Source organism: Musca domestica, unplaced genomic scaffold, assembly GCF_030504385.1.
Source record: "Musca domestica strain aabys unplaced genomic scaffold, Musca_domestica.polishedcontigs.V.1.1 46, whole genome shotgun sequence".
Lineage (NCBI taxonomy): Eukaryota > Metazoa > Arthropoda > Insecta > Diptera > Muscidae > Musca > Musca domestica.
Genome location: NW_026712336.1, coordinates 2,347,433 through 2,365,579, shown reverse-complemented (window position 1 = coordinate 2,365,579; position 18,147 = coordinate 2,347,433). Strand labels below are relative to the sequence as shown.

Below are 18,147 nucleotides of genomic sequence, written 5' to 3'. Positions count from 1 at the left end.
ATGGTGGTTTTCCCGTTGCCATCGCCATCAATAAACGTGATGATGACTTCTTTTTAATATTTATTTTCTTGCAGTAGTCGTTATTGAACACAGCGCCATAAACTATGCAATGGATTTTTTTTCACAATTTAACAACTACAAGAACCTACTACTTCAAAGTACTGTACACACACAGCAGCAGCAGCAGCAGTAACAGCAACAACAACAAGCACTTCATTGCATTTTACAATCAATTTACAATGTCGACGATGACTACTACCGGTCATTTGGTCGGTTTAATGACACTATCGACAGTAAATGGTACGAACAGCAACAAACGAACAAATGACAAGAACAACGACAACATGAACGTTCGTTGCTGCAATTGCTTGGCATTGCTTGTTGTTTTTTTTCTGTGTCTCCTAGCTGGCTGTTGTTGTAGTTGGCACTTTATGCTGTTAGTCTTGTTAACAAGTAAACATTGTAAATTACGACAGAGACGCGACAAGATTAAGATCGAACATCTCATAAAATATGCACATAAGTGGTAGCAGACGGAGAGCCAGCATCGACGAAAAGACCTGGAACAAAAAAAGTGCACGTCATACATACATCAATACCATCCAATTGACAAGAACAGTAACGAACGACATCTTAACGTCAACAATGAAGTCATCAATTCTGACAGCATGATATCAATTTACTACATACATACGTTTTTTTCCGTTCCAAGTTATATATCTTTATTTTTTCTTCAATATAGTTTTTATTGAGACATTAAAATATATAGTTTTTGGATTATTGAAGTGCTTTTACGATTGTTGATAGATAATATTCTCCATCAGGGAGGCTGATGTTAATAATCGATAAAGAAGAAATATAATTTGGTAGTTAATTTATTTTGGCAAATAAATTTAGTTTTAAATCTAAGAAATCAATTCTTTCAATAATTGTAGGAGACATCCAGTGCATATATATTTTTTTAATTTTAACAGAAAAAAGGTGTAATTTTTGGCAACACAGTTAAGAAAGTTTATAGCGCTTCTTTTATTTTATGGAGAGTTTAATCGATTCACTGTTCGGGCTGTTGTGACAAAATTTCTGTCTAATTGAACCACCAACACGCTTACGTAGAGCGTGTGTCGGCCAGTGTGAATGATGATCATCAATTATCGATTTGTCGATAATTGGGCCTTTATTACTCAAGAACGTGGACGATTTTGCGGAAGAATTTAGGTGTGATTCTTTTCGAAATACAACAGGTGCACGAATTGAAGTCAACCGCCTACTGCAAAGCAGAATTTTTGGTGAATGGGCTCTTGGAAAGTAAGCCGATGATACACTTTTTTATGGAAAAATTTTCTTTAGCAACGAGACTCATTTTTGGCTCAATGTAAAAGCTACCAATGCATTCACAGTCACAATTTGGTCCATATCGTACGATGTATCGATTTTAAAGTATTATTTGTGGGGCTATGTTATAGCTCATGTCTTAACCGAAGAGACCGCTTCCATTATTATTATTATTATTATTATTATTATTATTATTATTATTATTATTATTATTATTATTATATTATTATTATTATATTATTATTATATTATTATTATTATTATTATTATTATATTATTATTATTATTATTATTATTATTATTATTATTATTATTATTATTATTATTATTATTATTATTATATTATTATTATTATTATTATTATTATTATTATTATTATTATTATTATTATTATTATTATTATTATTATATTATTATTATTATTATTATTATTATTATTATTATTATTAGTATTATTATTATTATTATTATTATTATTATTATTATTATTATTATTATTATTATTATTATTATTATTATTATTATTATTATTATTATTATTATTATTATTATTATTATTATTATTATTATTATTATTATTATTATTATTATTATTATTATTATATTATTATTATTATTATTATTATTATTATTATTATTATTATTATTATTATATTATTATTATTATTATTATTATTATTATTATTATTATTATTATATTATTATTATTATTATTATTATTATTATTATTATTATTATTATTATTATTATTATTATTATTATTATTATTATATTATTATTATTATTATTATTATTATTATTATTATATTATTATTATTATTATTATTATTATTATTATTATTATATTATTATTATTATTATTATTATTATTATATTATTATTATTATTATTATTATTATATTATTATTATTATTATTATTATTATTATTATTATTATTATTATTATTATTATTATTATTATATTATTATTATTATTATTATTATTATTATTGTTATTATTATTATTATTATTATTATTGTTATTATTATTATTATTATTATTATTATTATTATTATTATTATTATTATTATTATTATTATTATTATTATTATTATTATTATTTTTATTATTATTATTATTATTATTATTATTATTATTATTATCTGTTATTTTTTTATTTTATTTATTTATTAATTAATTTTTTTTTTTTTTTTTGAAGAACTTTCATATAGCTTTTAAAAAATCACACTATAGAAGAAACGACAAAATTTATATCGCAGAGAAGGTAAGCTCCCCTTCTTCTAAATATTTTTGAAATTTTCGTATTAAGATTCCTTAACATTCTTGTATTATAGGTATATATGTATATATATTTGACAATATTACTGATAACAATACGAGTAATATTTTGGTAAAAAAGTTTTACCCTCAAGTAAGGCATCAACGGGGTCACTTTCAACTTTGAGAATTCTCAGAATTCACTTTGAGAATTCTAAATTCTAAAATTCATAATTGTTTAAAATTCCTAATCACTTTCTCACATAATAATGAGGAATGACACTGTAAATATTAGAACTTTAAAGTCCTAAACATAGTGCATACTTTTAGGATTAAATTTTAAATTGATTTAACCCTTATTTTTAGCTGTTAACTAACGAAATTATCCGACGGAGGTAGGGTCAATTGGTTTTCCCTCTACTAATTATTTCATCAGCCTAATGCCTGCTGGGAGTATGAATCATTTGAAACAGTAAAAAAATCAGTTCTCCGAATTAAGGTGTTTTCATTTGTTAGGAAATTCGTTACAGGACATTTGCAGTCGATATAGACATGTCCAGCCGTTGTTGCGTTTAATTAATGATCATGAAAAAATCGAACGACATATCCGATATGGCACAAAGAATCCCTCTTCTTACATCTCAATGTTTCTTCCAATATGAGAGCTATTATGGAGATACGATATATCAGTTTACTTATTCAGTTATCTACCCCACAATTGTCCTTTTGTAGAAATTTCGAATCTTCTATAAGACGAACAAATTCCACGACTAAGTCCAAATTTTCACATCTTATATTTTCATAAGAAAAGAGGTCAGGTGCCTAAATGGAAAACCTCAATTCAGTCTGTCCGTTTGTCTGTCTGGCTGTCTGCGCACCAGCACGATAACTCACGAAATGAGTATCCAATTTAGTCCAACTTTGGTACATCGTAATATTATTATCAAACTTAAATCGATTTCAAAGATGCGCAATTTCGGTCCACTCCTTTCGGTGACTCACCCACAAAAGGACGAAATTTTCAAAACATTAACCATTAACCCACAGTCTGGGGTGAAGATCAAATATGTCGGTGCACTCCTTCTGGTACCTCTCACACATAGGGTCAAAATTTTGAATAACCATGAGGCTCATAAAACGCGAAATTAACATCCGATTCCATTCAGACTTGGCACATCTCAATGCTTCCATCAACACAACATTTGATATAAAGATGGTAGAGATCTTACCATTTATTCTAGTATCTCCCCCACAAAGGGTCAATGTTTTGAGTAACCAAAACGATTATAATATCCGAAATAAGCATCTTTTCATATTTCACACATCTCATTATTTCAACTAATACAAGATCTGGTGTAAAGATGGGATGTATCGGTCTACTCCTTCCGGTACCACCTCAACCAAGGGTAAACATTTTGAACTCCCATGAAGCTTAAAAAAGCGATATTAACATTCGATTCCATTCAGGCCAGGTAAATCTCAATATTAAAATCAACACAATATCTGTTATAAAGATGGTGGATTTCGGATCACAAGGGGTTCAAGGGTTTGAAAAAAAACGATAGGCTCAAATAAAGCGAAATAAGCATACAACTCTCTTTAAATTTTACACACACAGACATTTTTGCTAACACAAGATCTGTTATGAAGATTATATAACTGCGAACCTTTTCTGGTGCCTCACCCACAACCGGTCGCAATTTTTATGAAAATGTAATACTTCAGTCAACAATATCTGGTACCTAACGAACATTTCTATATTCTCTAAAAATTATCACATATCTCATATAAAGTGAAGAATGTAACCAATATAGTCCAATCCTGACACGTAGCAAAGTTCATATCATATTTATTTAGGTCCGATACGATATTGATAATATTTGTCCAAAACAGAACTATATAGTACTATAGTACAATATAGTACTTTCGAATTGCTAGATTTTTATTGAGAATATTCAATTTTTACTATAGTTCTCTCGGATATCAATTCATCCCATCTAATACATATACAACCCACTTTCCTTAATCAGGCATAGTTCATAATTGAAACCAATTTCACAATCATCCTTGCCCTCCAATTTCTTGCATTTTTCCAAAATTTTCTCGGCCTTGGTCTTGTCGTTGATCATGACGGGTAGGACTTCACGTAAAAATTTCTCATTGGGTTTGTTGTTTTGAAATATGTTCGCTTCATGCAAATAACAGAGGCAATAGCATTGCAGATTTTTCGGGGTATTGGCAGCCGTGGTGGTGGGGGTGAACAAATCATGATCCATAATCAATTTGACTTGGTCATCGGTGAGTTTATTGGCAGCGATGCATTTTTTGCGGATGGCTTTCACACGTTCTTCGGGGTCCTGGGCATCGATCTATGGGGAGAAGGGGAAATAAATAAAAATGCTTATATTTAGGAATAAATGTTGAAAGGTTGGACACCTACGGGTTTAATTTTCCAACAATTTATAATAACCACAACCATGCCAATTATTAGCAACAATTTGGTGTTGGAAAATGTTGTTTTTGCCGACATTTTTCGTTGCAAAGATTAACAGCTGAATTGATGATGACAGCGTAGTTTGTTGTATGTCACTTTTGACACTAATGGCTGACCAACATGACATTTTATATTGAAAACCACACACATCAGTTCCACGAAATGGTGGAAAAAAACAATTTGTCCACCTAGATTTAATTATATTAATTTAAGGCATGCCTCGGCAATGAGTTGCAAGAATAAGGTTAATTTTTGTAATTTATTTTCAATTTTTGTTAAATTTTATAGGTTATCAAAGTGATCACCCAACCACAACACACCCAACCCTATAATTTTCGTATTTAAGTTCGAAAGCAAACACCAAAGCTATGATTATTTCTCACAACTTGCAACAATGAAGTCTGCAAATTTTCTAACTGGAATTTTGGTAATGGTTGTATTTGTGGGCCACCTCCACATATCTGAGGTAAATTAGAAATTTAAAAATTCTCTACAATTCATTGAATTAAATTTTCATACTTTTAGGCCCTAACCGATGAAGAGGCCGAGTTCGTCATACAACACGCCATAGTCCAGTGTGCCAACCTCACAAAGGTCAACCTCCAAGAAGCCGTACATTTTCTACCCATCAATACAAAACTTATGGATAATTTTTCCCATGATATGAAATGTTACCTTTTGTGTTTCTATCGAAAAATCAATCTAATTGACTTTAAGGATCATCCCAAGCACGATGACTTCGCACTTTTCATGGAATCCCGTTTCGAAGAGAATAAGGCTAAAGTTCAACCGGCCCTAAAGAAATGCTTGGCCATCCAGCACAAGGATCCGTGTGAAGAGATCTATGAATTTGAATTGTGTATGGTAAAAAATGTTCAAGGATAACAGGTGATCTTTTGGAATTTTGATAATAAATAAAGGCATGGAATTTGGAAATAAATAAAGACATATTTGTGCTATTTAAAAACTGACAAGTAAAAAAGCTGTAAGTTCGACCGTACCGAACTTTGGAGGGTATCCATTAGCAACGAATTTGGCAATTTTCATTAAAAAAAATCCGTTAAAAATTCTGTTAAAATCCTTAAAATTCCGAATATAGTCACTGTATTGGGGTTCATACAAAAATGGGGTACAAACAAAGACCTGCATAGTTAACATTTGCCATAGGCACTTACAATATTCAAATACGAAACTTCCGGTGAATAATATAGCTAAAATCATCAAAATACGGAATATTGGGAGACACCGTTATATGGGGGCTATACGAAGACGTGGAGCTGTTCAGTCAATTTTCTGTCATAGGCTGTAGTATCCATTAGGAACTTCAAATACCAATTTTGAAACAAATCCGGTGAATAATGTCGCTAAAATCATCAAAGTATCGAGTATCGGGAGCTACTGTTATATGGGGGCTATATGTGGACCTGCATACGATTTTTTTGTCATAGACTGTAGTACCCCTTGCAACCTTCAAATACCAAAATAGAAACAATTCCGGCGAATAATGTCGCTAAAATCATCAAAATACCAAATATCTGGAGGTATCGTTAAAAGGGGGCTGTACGAAGACGTGGGCCTGCACAGACAATTTTCCGTGTTAGGCTGAAGAAATTCAAATACAAATTTTAAACAATTCTGGTAAATATTGTCGCTTAAATCACCAAAATGCCAAAAATAGGGAAGTACCGTTATATGGGGGCTATATCAAACCATCGACCTACATGACCCATTTTCAATACATTTGAGTAAAGCGGGAGTGAGCCGATTAGTTCCATATTCACATCAAACCCTTGATTGAGAAAAATATGTTAATATACAAAGTTTGAAAAGAATTGCCGACTTGTTTCGCATATTATGAGAGATATAAGTATTACAAACCGTGAACAATTGTGGGATAGACACCAGAATGGTTAATCCGATATCTCTCATTTTAACATCGGTACTTAAAAATAATGGGATATATGAAATTTGAAGAGAATCTATTGCTTATTTCGCATTTTATGGGAGATATAGTTATTCAAAAATTTGACCCGTTGTGGAGGAGGAACCAGTAGGTGTGATCCGAAATGTTCCATCTGCATACCAGGTCTTATGTTAACAGATATGTTGATATGTGCCAAGTTTGAAAGGAATCGGATGCTCATTTCCCCCGTTGTGGAAGAGGTAACAGATGGAGTGGTCTGTTCTATCCGTTCCTCATACCAAATCTTGCGTGGGTAGAAATATTAAGATGTCCGAAATTTAAATAGAATTCTTATTTTACATTTTATAAGAATTGTAATTATTCCGAATCTTGGCCCTTTTTGTAGGAGGTATTATAGAGAGTGGGCCGATATAAATCACTTTCGCACCTGACCTGGCGATCCTTTCTTGTTCTAAGAGGTTGATAACTTTCTGTGAAAATTTTGATTTTTTTGTGGGGATGTACTAGATGGAATGGACCGATACCGCCCATCACCGAACTCGATTTAAATTTGGCAATAATATTACGATGTACCAAATTGGATACTCCCTTAAAGAGTTACAGTGAGCACCAGAGAGGCAGATGGCCATTCGAGTCCAAATGTCCTGAATCGGAAAATGGCCATATAAAGTGATATATACCATCTGTAGTCATAGCCAGCGTCACATTGGCCGAAAATCGCTCGTGAGCTGAACATATCGCAATATTCCATTCGGCAAATATTTACCAACGAGTTCGGGGTTAAGCCGTTGAAATTCCAAAAAGTGCAGGAACTTACACCGCAACAGAAAGAAAAGACTCAAAAGAGCTAAGGAGTTGCTTCGCTTGGCCGAAAGTGCTGAACTGCCGAATTTGGTTTTCTCCGATCAGAAAATATTCGTTGTCCATCAGTTTGTAAACAAACAAAATGATCGGGTTTACATAACAGCCGATGGTCGCTCTCCGCTCGTATTAATCGACCGTGGCATCAGAATAAGTATCGAATATTATCGCGAAAATATTCTGGAGGGTGTATTAAAGCATTGGACACGCAAACATTTTGGTCGCAGACCTTGGACATTCCAACAGGACTCAGCACCATCGCACTCAGCACGCGCCATCCAAGAATGTTTACAAATTGAGGTTCTTCGCTTCATTTTCAGCGCATAATGGCCACCAAAATCTCTGGATACCAATCCGTTGGACTATTGTGTCTGAAGTATTTTGGAAAGCAAGGTTGGCACTAAAAAATACCAAAGTGTCGATCACCTCAAGCAGACCTTGGGCTAGTGATTGTAAAAGTAATTTGAAGATAACCGGATGGTTATTTCGGATTTCATGATCGTTTTGGTTTTTCAAAACTTTGACCCTTTATGGGGGAAGTACCAGAAGAAATGGTCCGAATTCCACCATTTTTATAACAGATCTTGTGTTGATGGAAATATTGAGATGTACCAAGTCTGAATGGAATCGGATGGTAATTTCGGGTTTTATGAGCTTCATCGATATTTAACATTTTGACGACCCTTTGTGGGGGAGGTGCCAGAAGGAGTGGACCGGTATATCTGCCTTCACGCCAGATCTTGTGTTTTTTATTAACATTATTAATTAATTATTATGTTAATATAAATCTGAAGACAATCGGACACCGATTTCCCATTTTATAAGAATTATAATTATTCCAAATGTTGACTCTCTCTCTCTCTCTCTCTTTGGTGGGGTATTTGATGGAGTGGACCCATATTGTCCATTTTCGCACCCGACCTAGTACCGAACAAAATATTAGGATTTGCAAAGTTCGCACAAAATTATTTTTATATTATTAAATTATTTTCTGTGGAGATTTTGACCTTTTTCGGGGGATGTGCCAGAAGGGTATTGTCCCTCTCCTATATTGCCCATCTCCGAACTCGATCTAAGTTTAATAATATTATTATGATGTGCCAAATTTGGACTTAATCGGATACTGCCATCGACTGTTTTCGTGCCCTCCAGCCAGACAGGAGAACGGACACCCATAGGTCGAAATAAAATATCCTGAATCGGAAAATGGCCATATATAATGACATATACCCTCTTTAGCCATGTGGCTGAGCGAAATTAGAACATTTTAGTATGGTAAAGGGTCCTAAAAATTGAATCCATTGCATTGGTGGGTGAAAGTCCTCAAATTTGATATTGAGATATCTGCTGCTATCTGGAATTGAGATATGGAGGTGGATTTGGTAAATATGTACCATAATTGAACGAAATGTACTAAATTGGACTTAATTTGATATTGGGTGACGGGATAGGGAAGGAATCCTGAAATCTGATATGGATGTTACTCTTGGCCTGCGTTTGACATTTAGCGGCGGTATTGAAAATACGTCCTATATTTGTACAAAAAGTACTAAATTGTACTTTTTGGTTTGGTATTTTGGTATTGTATTTTTTGGAATATGGTATTGAGTGAAGGGGTAAGGATGAAATCCTCAAAAATAGCTGTTGCTATCTGGATTTGAGATATGGAGGTGGTTTTGGAAATATGTTCCATAATTGTCCGAAATGTACCAAACAGTACTACATTTGGTATTGGGTGAAGGAATAGAGCTGAAATCCTGAAATTTGTTATAGATTTTAATGTTGGTCTGTATTTGAGATTTGGCGGCGTTCTACTTTTATACAAAAATTACTAAATTGTGCTAAACTTGGTATTGGGAGAAGGGATGGAATCCTCAAATTTGATATTGAGATCTCTTTTACTGCCTGGAAATGAGATGTGGAGGGGGTTTTGGAAAATTTGGTATTGGGTGAAGGTATTGAGGTCACTTTTGAGTATTAATATGAACAGGAGGAACGAATCTAAAATTGTATTATGGACTTTTCGCTGACGAAGTAGGGGGCACTTGCTAGTATGCTGATATCGGATTCACTACTGGTAAGATGGGTTGAAAGATTGGAAGTATTTTTACAAGATGTGGAAGTAATTTTAGAAATAGTACGAAAAGTACTAAATGATACTAAACTTGGTAGTTAGGGAGGAATCATTTTTTGTACCGTAGGGTTGGTATATGGAGGTGAATTTGGAAATATGTACTAAAAAGGTACAAAAACTACTAAATTTATTATTTGAGGATAGATTTGAGAATTCCGATTGAGATTAAATTTTGCAAACAACATTTGTTTGGCTCAAGGACGAACCCTATTGAAATTGGAGATAATCGGTAAAAATTTAGATATAGCTCCCATATATATCTTTGTCCGATTTGCCTTTTATTGTGCACCAAACGTGTAATATCAGCCCGAATAGTATGGAATTTTGCACATACAACCAAATTAGGCCTGAAAATAAGTATGCCAAATTTTATCGAAATCGGTTCAGATATAGCTATAACTCCCATATATATTTTTCATTCGATTTGTTATTTTTGTCCTCCGCATACGTAATATGCACTCTGTAACAACAATATTTGGGGAAATATATCAAATGCAGCTCAAAAATACCTTTGCTAAATTTTATCGAGATCGGTTCAGATTTGGATATAGCTCCCATATATAAGTTCGTCCGATTTACCATTTATTTTGCACCAAACGTCTAATATTTGTCCAAATGGAATGGAATTTGGCACATACGACCGAATTTAGTCTAGAAGGTAGTATGCCAAATTTGGTGAAGATCGGTTCAGATATAGTTATAGCTCCCATATATATTGTTCATCCGATTTATTGTATTTGTTACCCACAGCCGTAATATGCACTCCGTAACAACGTTATTCAGGGAAATATATCAAATACAGCTCAGAAATATCTTTGCTAAATTTTATCGAGATCGGTTCAGATTTGGATATAGTTCCCATATATATTTTTATTCGATTTCAAATTAATTTCGCACCACATGGGCAGTACAAGTCCGAATTTAAAAGATACAAATGCTTCGGCATATTTAGTCCTTTGAATTTTAAATTATAATTATAATCATAGCGTGTATGATTGAATTCTCCCATTCTTTTAATTCTCCCAAAAACTTTTAATTATTAAGTGGAGCTCAACTAAATTAGCAAAGTGGTGTAGGGTATCATAAAATCGGCCCCGCCCGACTTTTTGACTTTCTTTACTGGTTTTTATTAACATTATTAATTAATTATTATGTTAATAAAAATTATCGGACACTGATTTTCCATTTTATAAAAATTATAATTATTCTAAATGTTGACACTCTCTTTGGTGAAATACTTGATGGAGTGGATCGATATTGTCCATTTTCGCACCTAACCTAGTACCGAACAAAATATTAGGATTTGCAAAGATTTCACAATATTGAATGATCCTTTATTAAAATATTTTCTGTGGAGATTTTGACCTTTTTGGGGGGATGTGCCAGATGGGTATTGACCATCTCCGAACTTAATCTAAGTTTAATAATAATATTATAATGTTCCAAATTTGGACTTAATCGGATACTGCTTTTGACTGTTTTCGTGCGCTCCAGCCAGACAGGTGGAAGGACACCCCTAGATCGACACAAAATGTCCTGAATCGGAAAATTGCCATATATAATGACATATACCCTCTTTAGCCATGTGGCTAAGCGAAATTAGAAGATTTTAGTATGGTAAAGGGTTCTAAAAATTTAATCAATTGCATTGGTGGGTGAAAGTCCTCAAATTTGATATTGAGATCTCTCCTGCTATCTGGAATTGAGATATGGAGGTGGTTTTTGTAAATATGTATCATAATTTTACGAAATGTACTAAATTGTACTTAATTTTATATTGAGGCTTCTACTGCTATTTGGAATGGAGATATGGTGGTTGATTTGGACATTTGTAATATAAGTGTACAAAAAGTACTAAATTTTGGTATTGGGTGAAGGGATAGGGAGTGAATGTTCAAATTGAGGTTCTGTTGCGATTTGGAATTGAGTGTGGAGGTGGATCTAGAAAATTTGGTATTGGGTGAAGGAATAGGTCTGAAGTTCTTAAATTTGATATGGATGACACTGTTGGTGCCTGTGGTTGAGGAAAGGAGCTGGATTTGGATATATGCACTATACTTGCACTAAATGGTACTGAATTAGGTAAAGAGGGAAACAAAGATCTAAAATCTTTAAATTTGATATTAATGGCAACCTTGGTATCTGAGGTTGAGACATGGAGATTGTTTTGAAAATGCGTACTTTAATTTTATGAAAAGAACTAGATGTTACTAAATTAGAACTGGGTGAGGGGTTAGAGCTGAAATTTGTTGAGAGAAGGAGGTGGGTTTGGAAATTCGTACCATGAACACACGAAAAGTGTAAAATGTCGTAAAATATGGCGTTGGGTGTAATTGTTGGTATATAGGGAGAATAAGGAGATGACTTTGGGAAATTTATTATACTTCAAGGCTTCCACCCTAATATGTTGGTATCGGGCTTAAAAAACACCCTATATAATGTTTATGTCATTTAGTTAACTTTTCGTGTATTTCGGGACATATAACAGAGGTATTTAAAAATAATTTTGTAGAATATTTTGACGTGCTTAGCTCCCGTTTTAAGGGAGTTTTTTTAATCACATTTTAAAAAAGGACAAATATACCCCTTGATTGTTGAAGGTTACTTTTTTCTACCATAATAATTTCAATGATATTGCCAAAGACTGCAAATATCTATACTATAAATAATTTAAGAAATTTTAATCCAAAAATCTGGAAAAATGTGGTAGGAGGGATTTCTATCAGCCCCCACTTCAATGTGTTAATTCCAACCACTTTGAAATTGAAATAGAAAGCTCTTCAAAATATCCTTTCATTCATCATTTTCTTTAACTTTTATTTCCAAAATTTCATTTAATTTTCTCACATTCTCATCCTTGAACATTTTTCAACATGCACAATTCAAATTTATAAACTTCTTCGCATGGATCTTTATCGTCAATGTCCAAGCATTTAGCCAATGCTGGCTTAATTCTGTCCTTATTCGATACAAAACGTTTCTCCATAAAACTGGCAAATGCTTCATGATTTGGATGATCATCATAGGTGATTAGGTCCATTTTCCGATAGAAACACAAGAGGAAACATTTCATGTCATGCGTATAGTTTTCCATTAGACTTGATTTTTCCGGCATAAAATGCTCAGCTTGTTGGGGTGGAACATTTGTATCGTGGGCGCACGTTAGAACGGAGAATTTTACAACAGCCCTGATCTCAGGTTCTACAGTTGCCTAGAAAAATTAACGAAAATCATCAAAAGGTATTTATTTGGTATATGGAAATTCGCAATTCACCTCAGTTGTGTGCTGCCAGCCCAAATAGAGTCCCAATAATAATAGCCCACTAAGAAAATTATAAGTTTTCATTGTTGCAAGTTATGGTAAATAATCATAGCTTTGTTTTCTGTACCACGGCTTAAATAATAAAATTATAGGTTTGAAGTGCTACGGTTTGGTGATTTTACTGACAAGCGTTGACACATTAATAAGAGTTAATAATTTTTGAAACTAAATTCGAACAATTTAACTATTTTGTTACAATTTAACACCATCGCGTTTGATTTAATTTTAGCCAATGTGTATTGATAAATTATGTTTGATGACATTTTGTATTTTCAGATGAGAAGAAGAAAGAACTGTTTCGATATACGTCAATGATGTAAAAAAATCGGCCATTTTTATACCCTCAGCCATATGGCTACAGAGGGTATATATCATTTGATACGGTCAAAACGTGCCTAGTCGAAATAATGGTTTTAGACCCTAGGTCTCTTTGGACCAAATCCGTTTCAGAACATTTGGAGTCGATCTACCGATGTCCGTCCGTCCGTCTGTCTGTCTGTCTGGCTGGCTGGTGCGAACGACCACTCTCGAAGGGAGTATCCGATTTGATAGAAACTTGGTACATCGTAATATTTTTGTCAAACTTAGATCGAGTTGGGAGTGGGCAATATCGGTCCACTCCTTCTGGTACCTCCCACACAAAATGTCAAAATTTTCAAAGAAAATAATTTATTGCACAGAAAGAGAAAGGATAATCCGATTTTGCTCGAACTTTGCGAATCCTAATATTTTCATCAGTGGCAGGTCAGGTGCGAAAATGGACAACATCGGTCCACTCCATCAAGTACCTCCCCCACAAAGGGTCAAAATTTTGAATAATTACAACTCCTATAAAATGTGATGTAAGGATCCGATTGTCTTCAAATTTCACACATCCCAATAATTTTATTAGCCCTAGGTCTGATGTGAAAATGGAATGTATCGGTCCACTTCTTCGGGTAACTCCCCCACAAAAGGTCGAAATTTTCAAAAACAATAAAATATATATATATTCTTTTTCTGTACATAAAGAGAAGCAATAATCCGATTTTGCTCAAACTTTGCAAATCCTTATATTTGCATCAGTTCTAGGTTAAGTGCGAAAATGGACAATATCGGTCCACTCCATCAAGTACCTTCCCCACAAAGGGTCAACATTTTGAATAATTACAACTCTTAAAATAATGTGATGTAAGAGTCCGATTGTCTTGAAATTTCACATATCCCAATATTTTTATTGACCCAAGGTCTGGTGTTAAGAGGGAATACATCGGTCCACTCCTTTTGGTACCTCCCCCACAAAAGGTCGAAATTTTCAAAAAATATATATAAAATATATTTTTTGCACAGAAAGAGAAACGGTTACACGATTTTGCTCTTACTTTACAAGTCCTAATATTTGCGTCAGTGCTAAAAAGGACAGTACCGGTCCACTCCATCAAGTACCTCCCCCACAAATGGTCAACATTTTGAATAATTATAACTGTTATAAAATGTGATGTAAGGATCCGAACGTCTTCAAATTTCACACATTCCAATATTTTTTAAAAACCAGGATCTTCTGTTAACATGGAATGTATCGGTCCACTCCTTCTGGTACCTCCACCACAAAGTGTCGAAATTTTGAATACCCATGAAGCTCATAAAACGCCACATTAAGATCCAATTCCATTTAGACTTGGCACATCTCAATATTTCTATCAACAAGAGATCTGTTATAAAGGTGGTATAGATCGAACCATTAAGAGTTCAAGATTTTGAAAAACAAAACGCCCAAATAAAGCGAAATAAGCATCCAAATCTCTTCAAATTTCACAATTTTTTTTTTTTTTGCTAACACAAGATCTGTTATGAAGTTGATATATATCTGCGAACCCCTTCTGGTACCTCACCAACAAAGGGTCACAATTTTCAATAATTTCATCTGTCATAACTTTCGAAACAATTTAGCAATATTTACTTTTTGCTATGCTCAAATATGCTCAAATTCAATAAGAAGCTTGATATGAATATGACATTTATCGGAATTTATGATTTCGTATAAAATTGGACATAAATATCCTTTCTTGTAATTTAGTCCAATATTTCGCTCAATATTTTTTATTTGTGTCAAATGAAGTATAAAAATTGAATATTTCGGTAGACTCTATATAGTACATCACGCACATTTTAACATTTTCTAAAAATTATTACAAATCTCATGAAAAGTGAAAAGTGAGTCAATATAATCCATACCAGGAACGTTGGAATATTTATATCATATTTTTGTGTCTGATACAAAATGGACAATATTGGCCCATTCCTTTGGAACCGGCCCCATAGAGGGTCAATCGTTTGAATAATTGTAACACTAGTCAAATATATTTCGATTATTTAATCGAACATAGGCTGAGGGTATATATCTGTCGGCAATACCGACTGATACTTTTTAACTTGTTAGGTTTTCTTTCTGAATGAAAGCTGGAAATGAAATAAGCTGAAAAATATGAATCCATTAAGGAGAGATTTTAAATTAAAACAAGAGTAGGCAGACTTAAAGAAGAAGAATTTACCTTGTTTCAAAATCTAAATTTTGACTGTGGGCAAAAATATTTTTATACCCTCAGAGTATATACCATCTGTACAATCGAAATTCGAAATAATCCAGATTTTTCTTCAAATTTCATCCGCCTTGTGTTAGGTCCTGTGTTAGCCCATTTTGGTATCATTCCCAAAAGGATTAAAATAATCAATTAAAATCATAGGACACACCAATTAGGTTCCAGCATGCGAAGCTACACTAGAGTCAACAGCTGCTTTACACGGAGGCCATTGCTCCATTGTGTTCTTCATGGGAAGAATTAGTGGTGATAGGAAAGATATGAAGCCATTTGGTATTTAATGGTCCTAGATAACTTACATCGATGAGGGCCTTTTTGAAGCGGCTCAAATAATATCTCTTAGGTGGTTCATCAGTCTAATAAGTAAAATCGATCCATGCAGTCCACAATTGACGCGTTCCAATATTCTATTACGCTTAAGTCAGTTACAAATATGGACAATACCAGCCTAGTCCTTTCCGTTTTAGTAAAAATCAAGAATCCCAATAGGGTTGTAATTTTTATACCCTACAACACAGTTTGATTGGGCCAAAAATTATGTAACACCTCGAAATATTTGTTTCCCACACAGGAAAGTATATATGGATCTTCCTATCTCGCTGAGCTGAGTCGATCTAGCTATGTATGTCCGTCCGTCTGTCCGTCCATGTTAATTTGTAATCAAGCTGTAGTCGCAATTATGGCCCGATCTGCACGAAATTGAATATGGAGGTGGGGTTAGGGTCAGAATAGAACCCTATTGCTTTTGGAGATGATCGGATAGCATTTAGGATTTGAAATGGACCAAAAACTGAAAATTTCCTGATTTTGCAGTTACTCGACAGGACGCAATTATGAACCAATCGAAGCGGAAGTTAGCATGGGACTAGAGCTTCGGGCTGGGCAGAAGCCTTCCAATTTTGGTGGTCATCGCGTAATATTTTGTGGGTGAAATAGACCATAACACTTCTTTTAAATAAAATCAAATTTTATATTAAACCGCGAATATTTTTAATCCCGGCGAAATCACAAATAAGCGAACAGGTCAATTCTAACCGTAACGTAAATGCCGATAGTAAATATATCGGATATATATAGCGAAATATATACAATGTATAAATACAAAAGGAGGGGAAATTCAGAATGCCCTCTTGGCATAAAACTATAAAATCTAAAAAAATCGCATAAAAAGATGCTAATAATGATATTAATATAGAATTTGCATTATTTAGTGACATATTTTTATTTTATCATATTTTTTATCGCATGCGATTTTTTAATTTGACTTATAATATTGAAGTGTATATTTTATAATATTTTTTCACCTTACAACACAGGTTGGGGTTATTATATACAGATTGCAATTATCGTCCGATCCTCACGAAAATTTTCATAAGGGTAGGGTAAGACTCAGAAGGGCTAGGTCTATTGTTTTGAAAGATGTCCGCAATATATTTAGGGGTTAAAATGGACCAACAACTCAAAATGTTCCTGATTTGGCTGCCGTTATAAAGGTCACAAATAGAAACGAATGAACTCGAAATCTCGCATGAAGTTAGAGTTAAGGACTGCGGGTAGAATAGACCACTACTTTTGTGTGTAAACATTACTTACAGACGATATCCGAAATACACAAAAGGCGAACTTCTGTTTTTTTTCTGATTTCGTTGACGAATATGGCCAAATATCGTAGATAAGCATATCATATAGATTATTCAAAATTTGGAGATACAGAGGGGCCTCTTACTTTTGCAAAATATTTCGGAGTTCAAATGAACCAAAAGCAGAAAAAATCCTGATTACACAATTGAAGCCAATTGACACGTCTGAGAAGAGAGTTAAAGACAAAAAAGAAGTCTAGCCTTTCGGATGACCATTGGATTATATTTAGCTGTAAAATGGACCACACAACTAAAAGCACGACAGTTTGCGTATATATTGGGCAAATGTCACTGGTGACACATTTTCAAAAGCGAAATCTTTAAAAATAGATTTGGACATAAGGGGGCTTCTAACATATTGTAGTTAAAGCACAACTAAAGCCTTTGCTTACTTGTTTTACCATTAGGTTCTGTGTTAGTCCATTTTGGTACCACCCCAAAAAATTAAAGTGGATGGGAAGCTGCACTAGAGCCAACAGCTGCTTTACTCAGAGACCATTGGTCCATTGTGTCGATCATGGGAAGCAATAGCGGTTAGAGGAAATTTGGAAAGATTTTGGCAATTTTCAAAAAAAAAATCCGTAAGAATTCTGTTAAAATCTT

At 33.4% G+C, this 18,147-nt stretch overlaps 2 protein-coding genes across 2 annotated transcripts; one reads left to right on the top strand and one right to left on the bottom strand.

The window, feature by feature from the left end:
* Positions 1 to 4,535: 4,535 nt before the first annotated feature.
* On the bottom strand, positions 4,536 to 5,200 carry LOC105262151 (uncharacterized). Its single transcript, XM_011296348.3, has 2 exons — positions 5,031 to 5,200; positions 4,536 to 4,959 (listed from the first exon to the last, which is right to left on the bottom strand). Exons 1-2 carry the CDS (start codon positions 5,118 to 5,120, stop codon positions 4,588 to 4,590), a joined length of 462 nt encoding a protein of 153 aa, XP_011294650.1. The 5' UTR covers positions 5,121 to 5,200; the 3' UTR covers positions 4,536 to 4,587.
* A 105-nt stretch (positions 5,201 to 5,305) lies between these two features.
* On the top strand, positions 5,306 to 6,088 carry LOC105262149 (uncharacterized). The gene is made up of 2 exons (XM_011296346.3): positions 5,306 to 5,550; positions 5,610 to 6,088. Exons 1-2 carry the CDS (start codon positions 5,479 to 5,481, stop codon positions 5,967 to 5,969), a joined length of 432 nt encoding a protein of 143 aa, XP_011294648.2. The 5' UTR covers positions 5,306 to 5,478; the 3' UTR covers positions 5,970 to 6,088.
* The last annotated feature ends 12,059 nt before the right edge of the window (positions 6,089 to 18,147 follow it).

Bases quoted from the DNA above. Each gene is read 5' to 3' on its own strand.
- LOC105262151 (XM_011296348.3), bottom strand. From the start codon at position 5,120: ATGTCGGCAAAAACAACATTTTCCAACACCAAATTGTTGCTAATAATT. The intron at 4,960-5,030 runs GTAGGTGTCCAA...TTCTCCCCATAG, and splicing joins ATTGTTGGAAAATTAAACCC to ATCGATGCCCAGGACCCCGA.
- LOC105262149 (XM_011296346.3), top strand. From the start codon at position 5,479: ATGAAGTCTGCAAATTTTCTAACTGGAATTTTGGTAATGGTTGTATTT. The intron at 5,551-5,609 runs GTAAATTAGAAA...TCATACTTTTAG, and splicing joins GCCACCTCCACATATCTGAG to GCCCTAACCGATGAAGAGGC.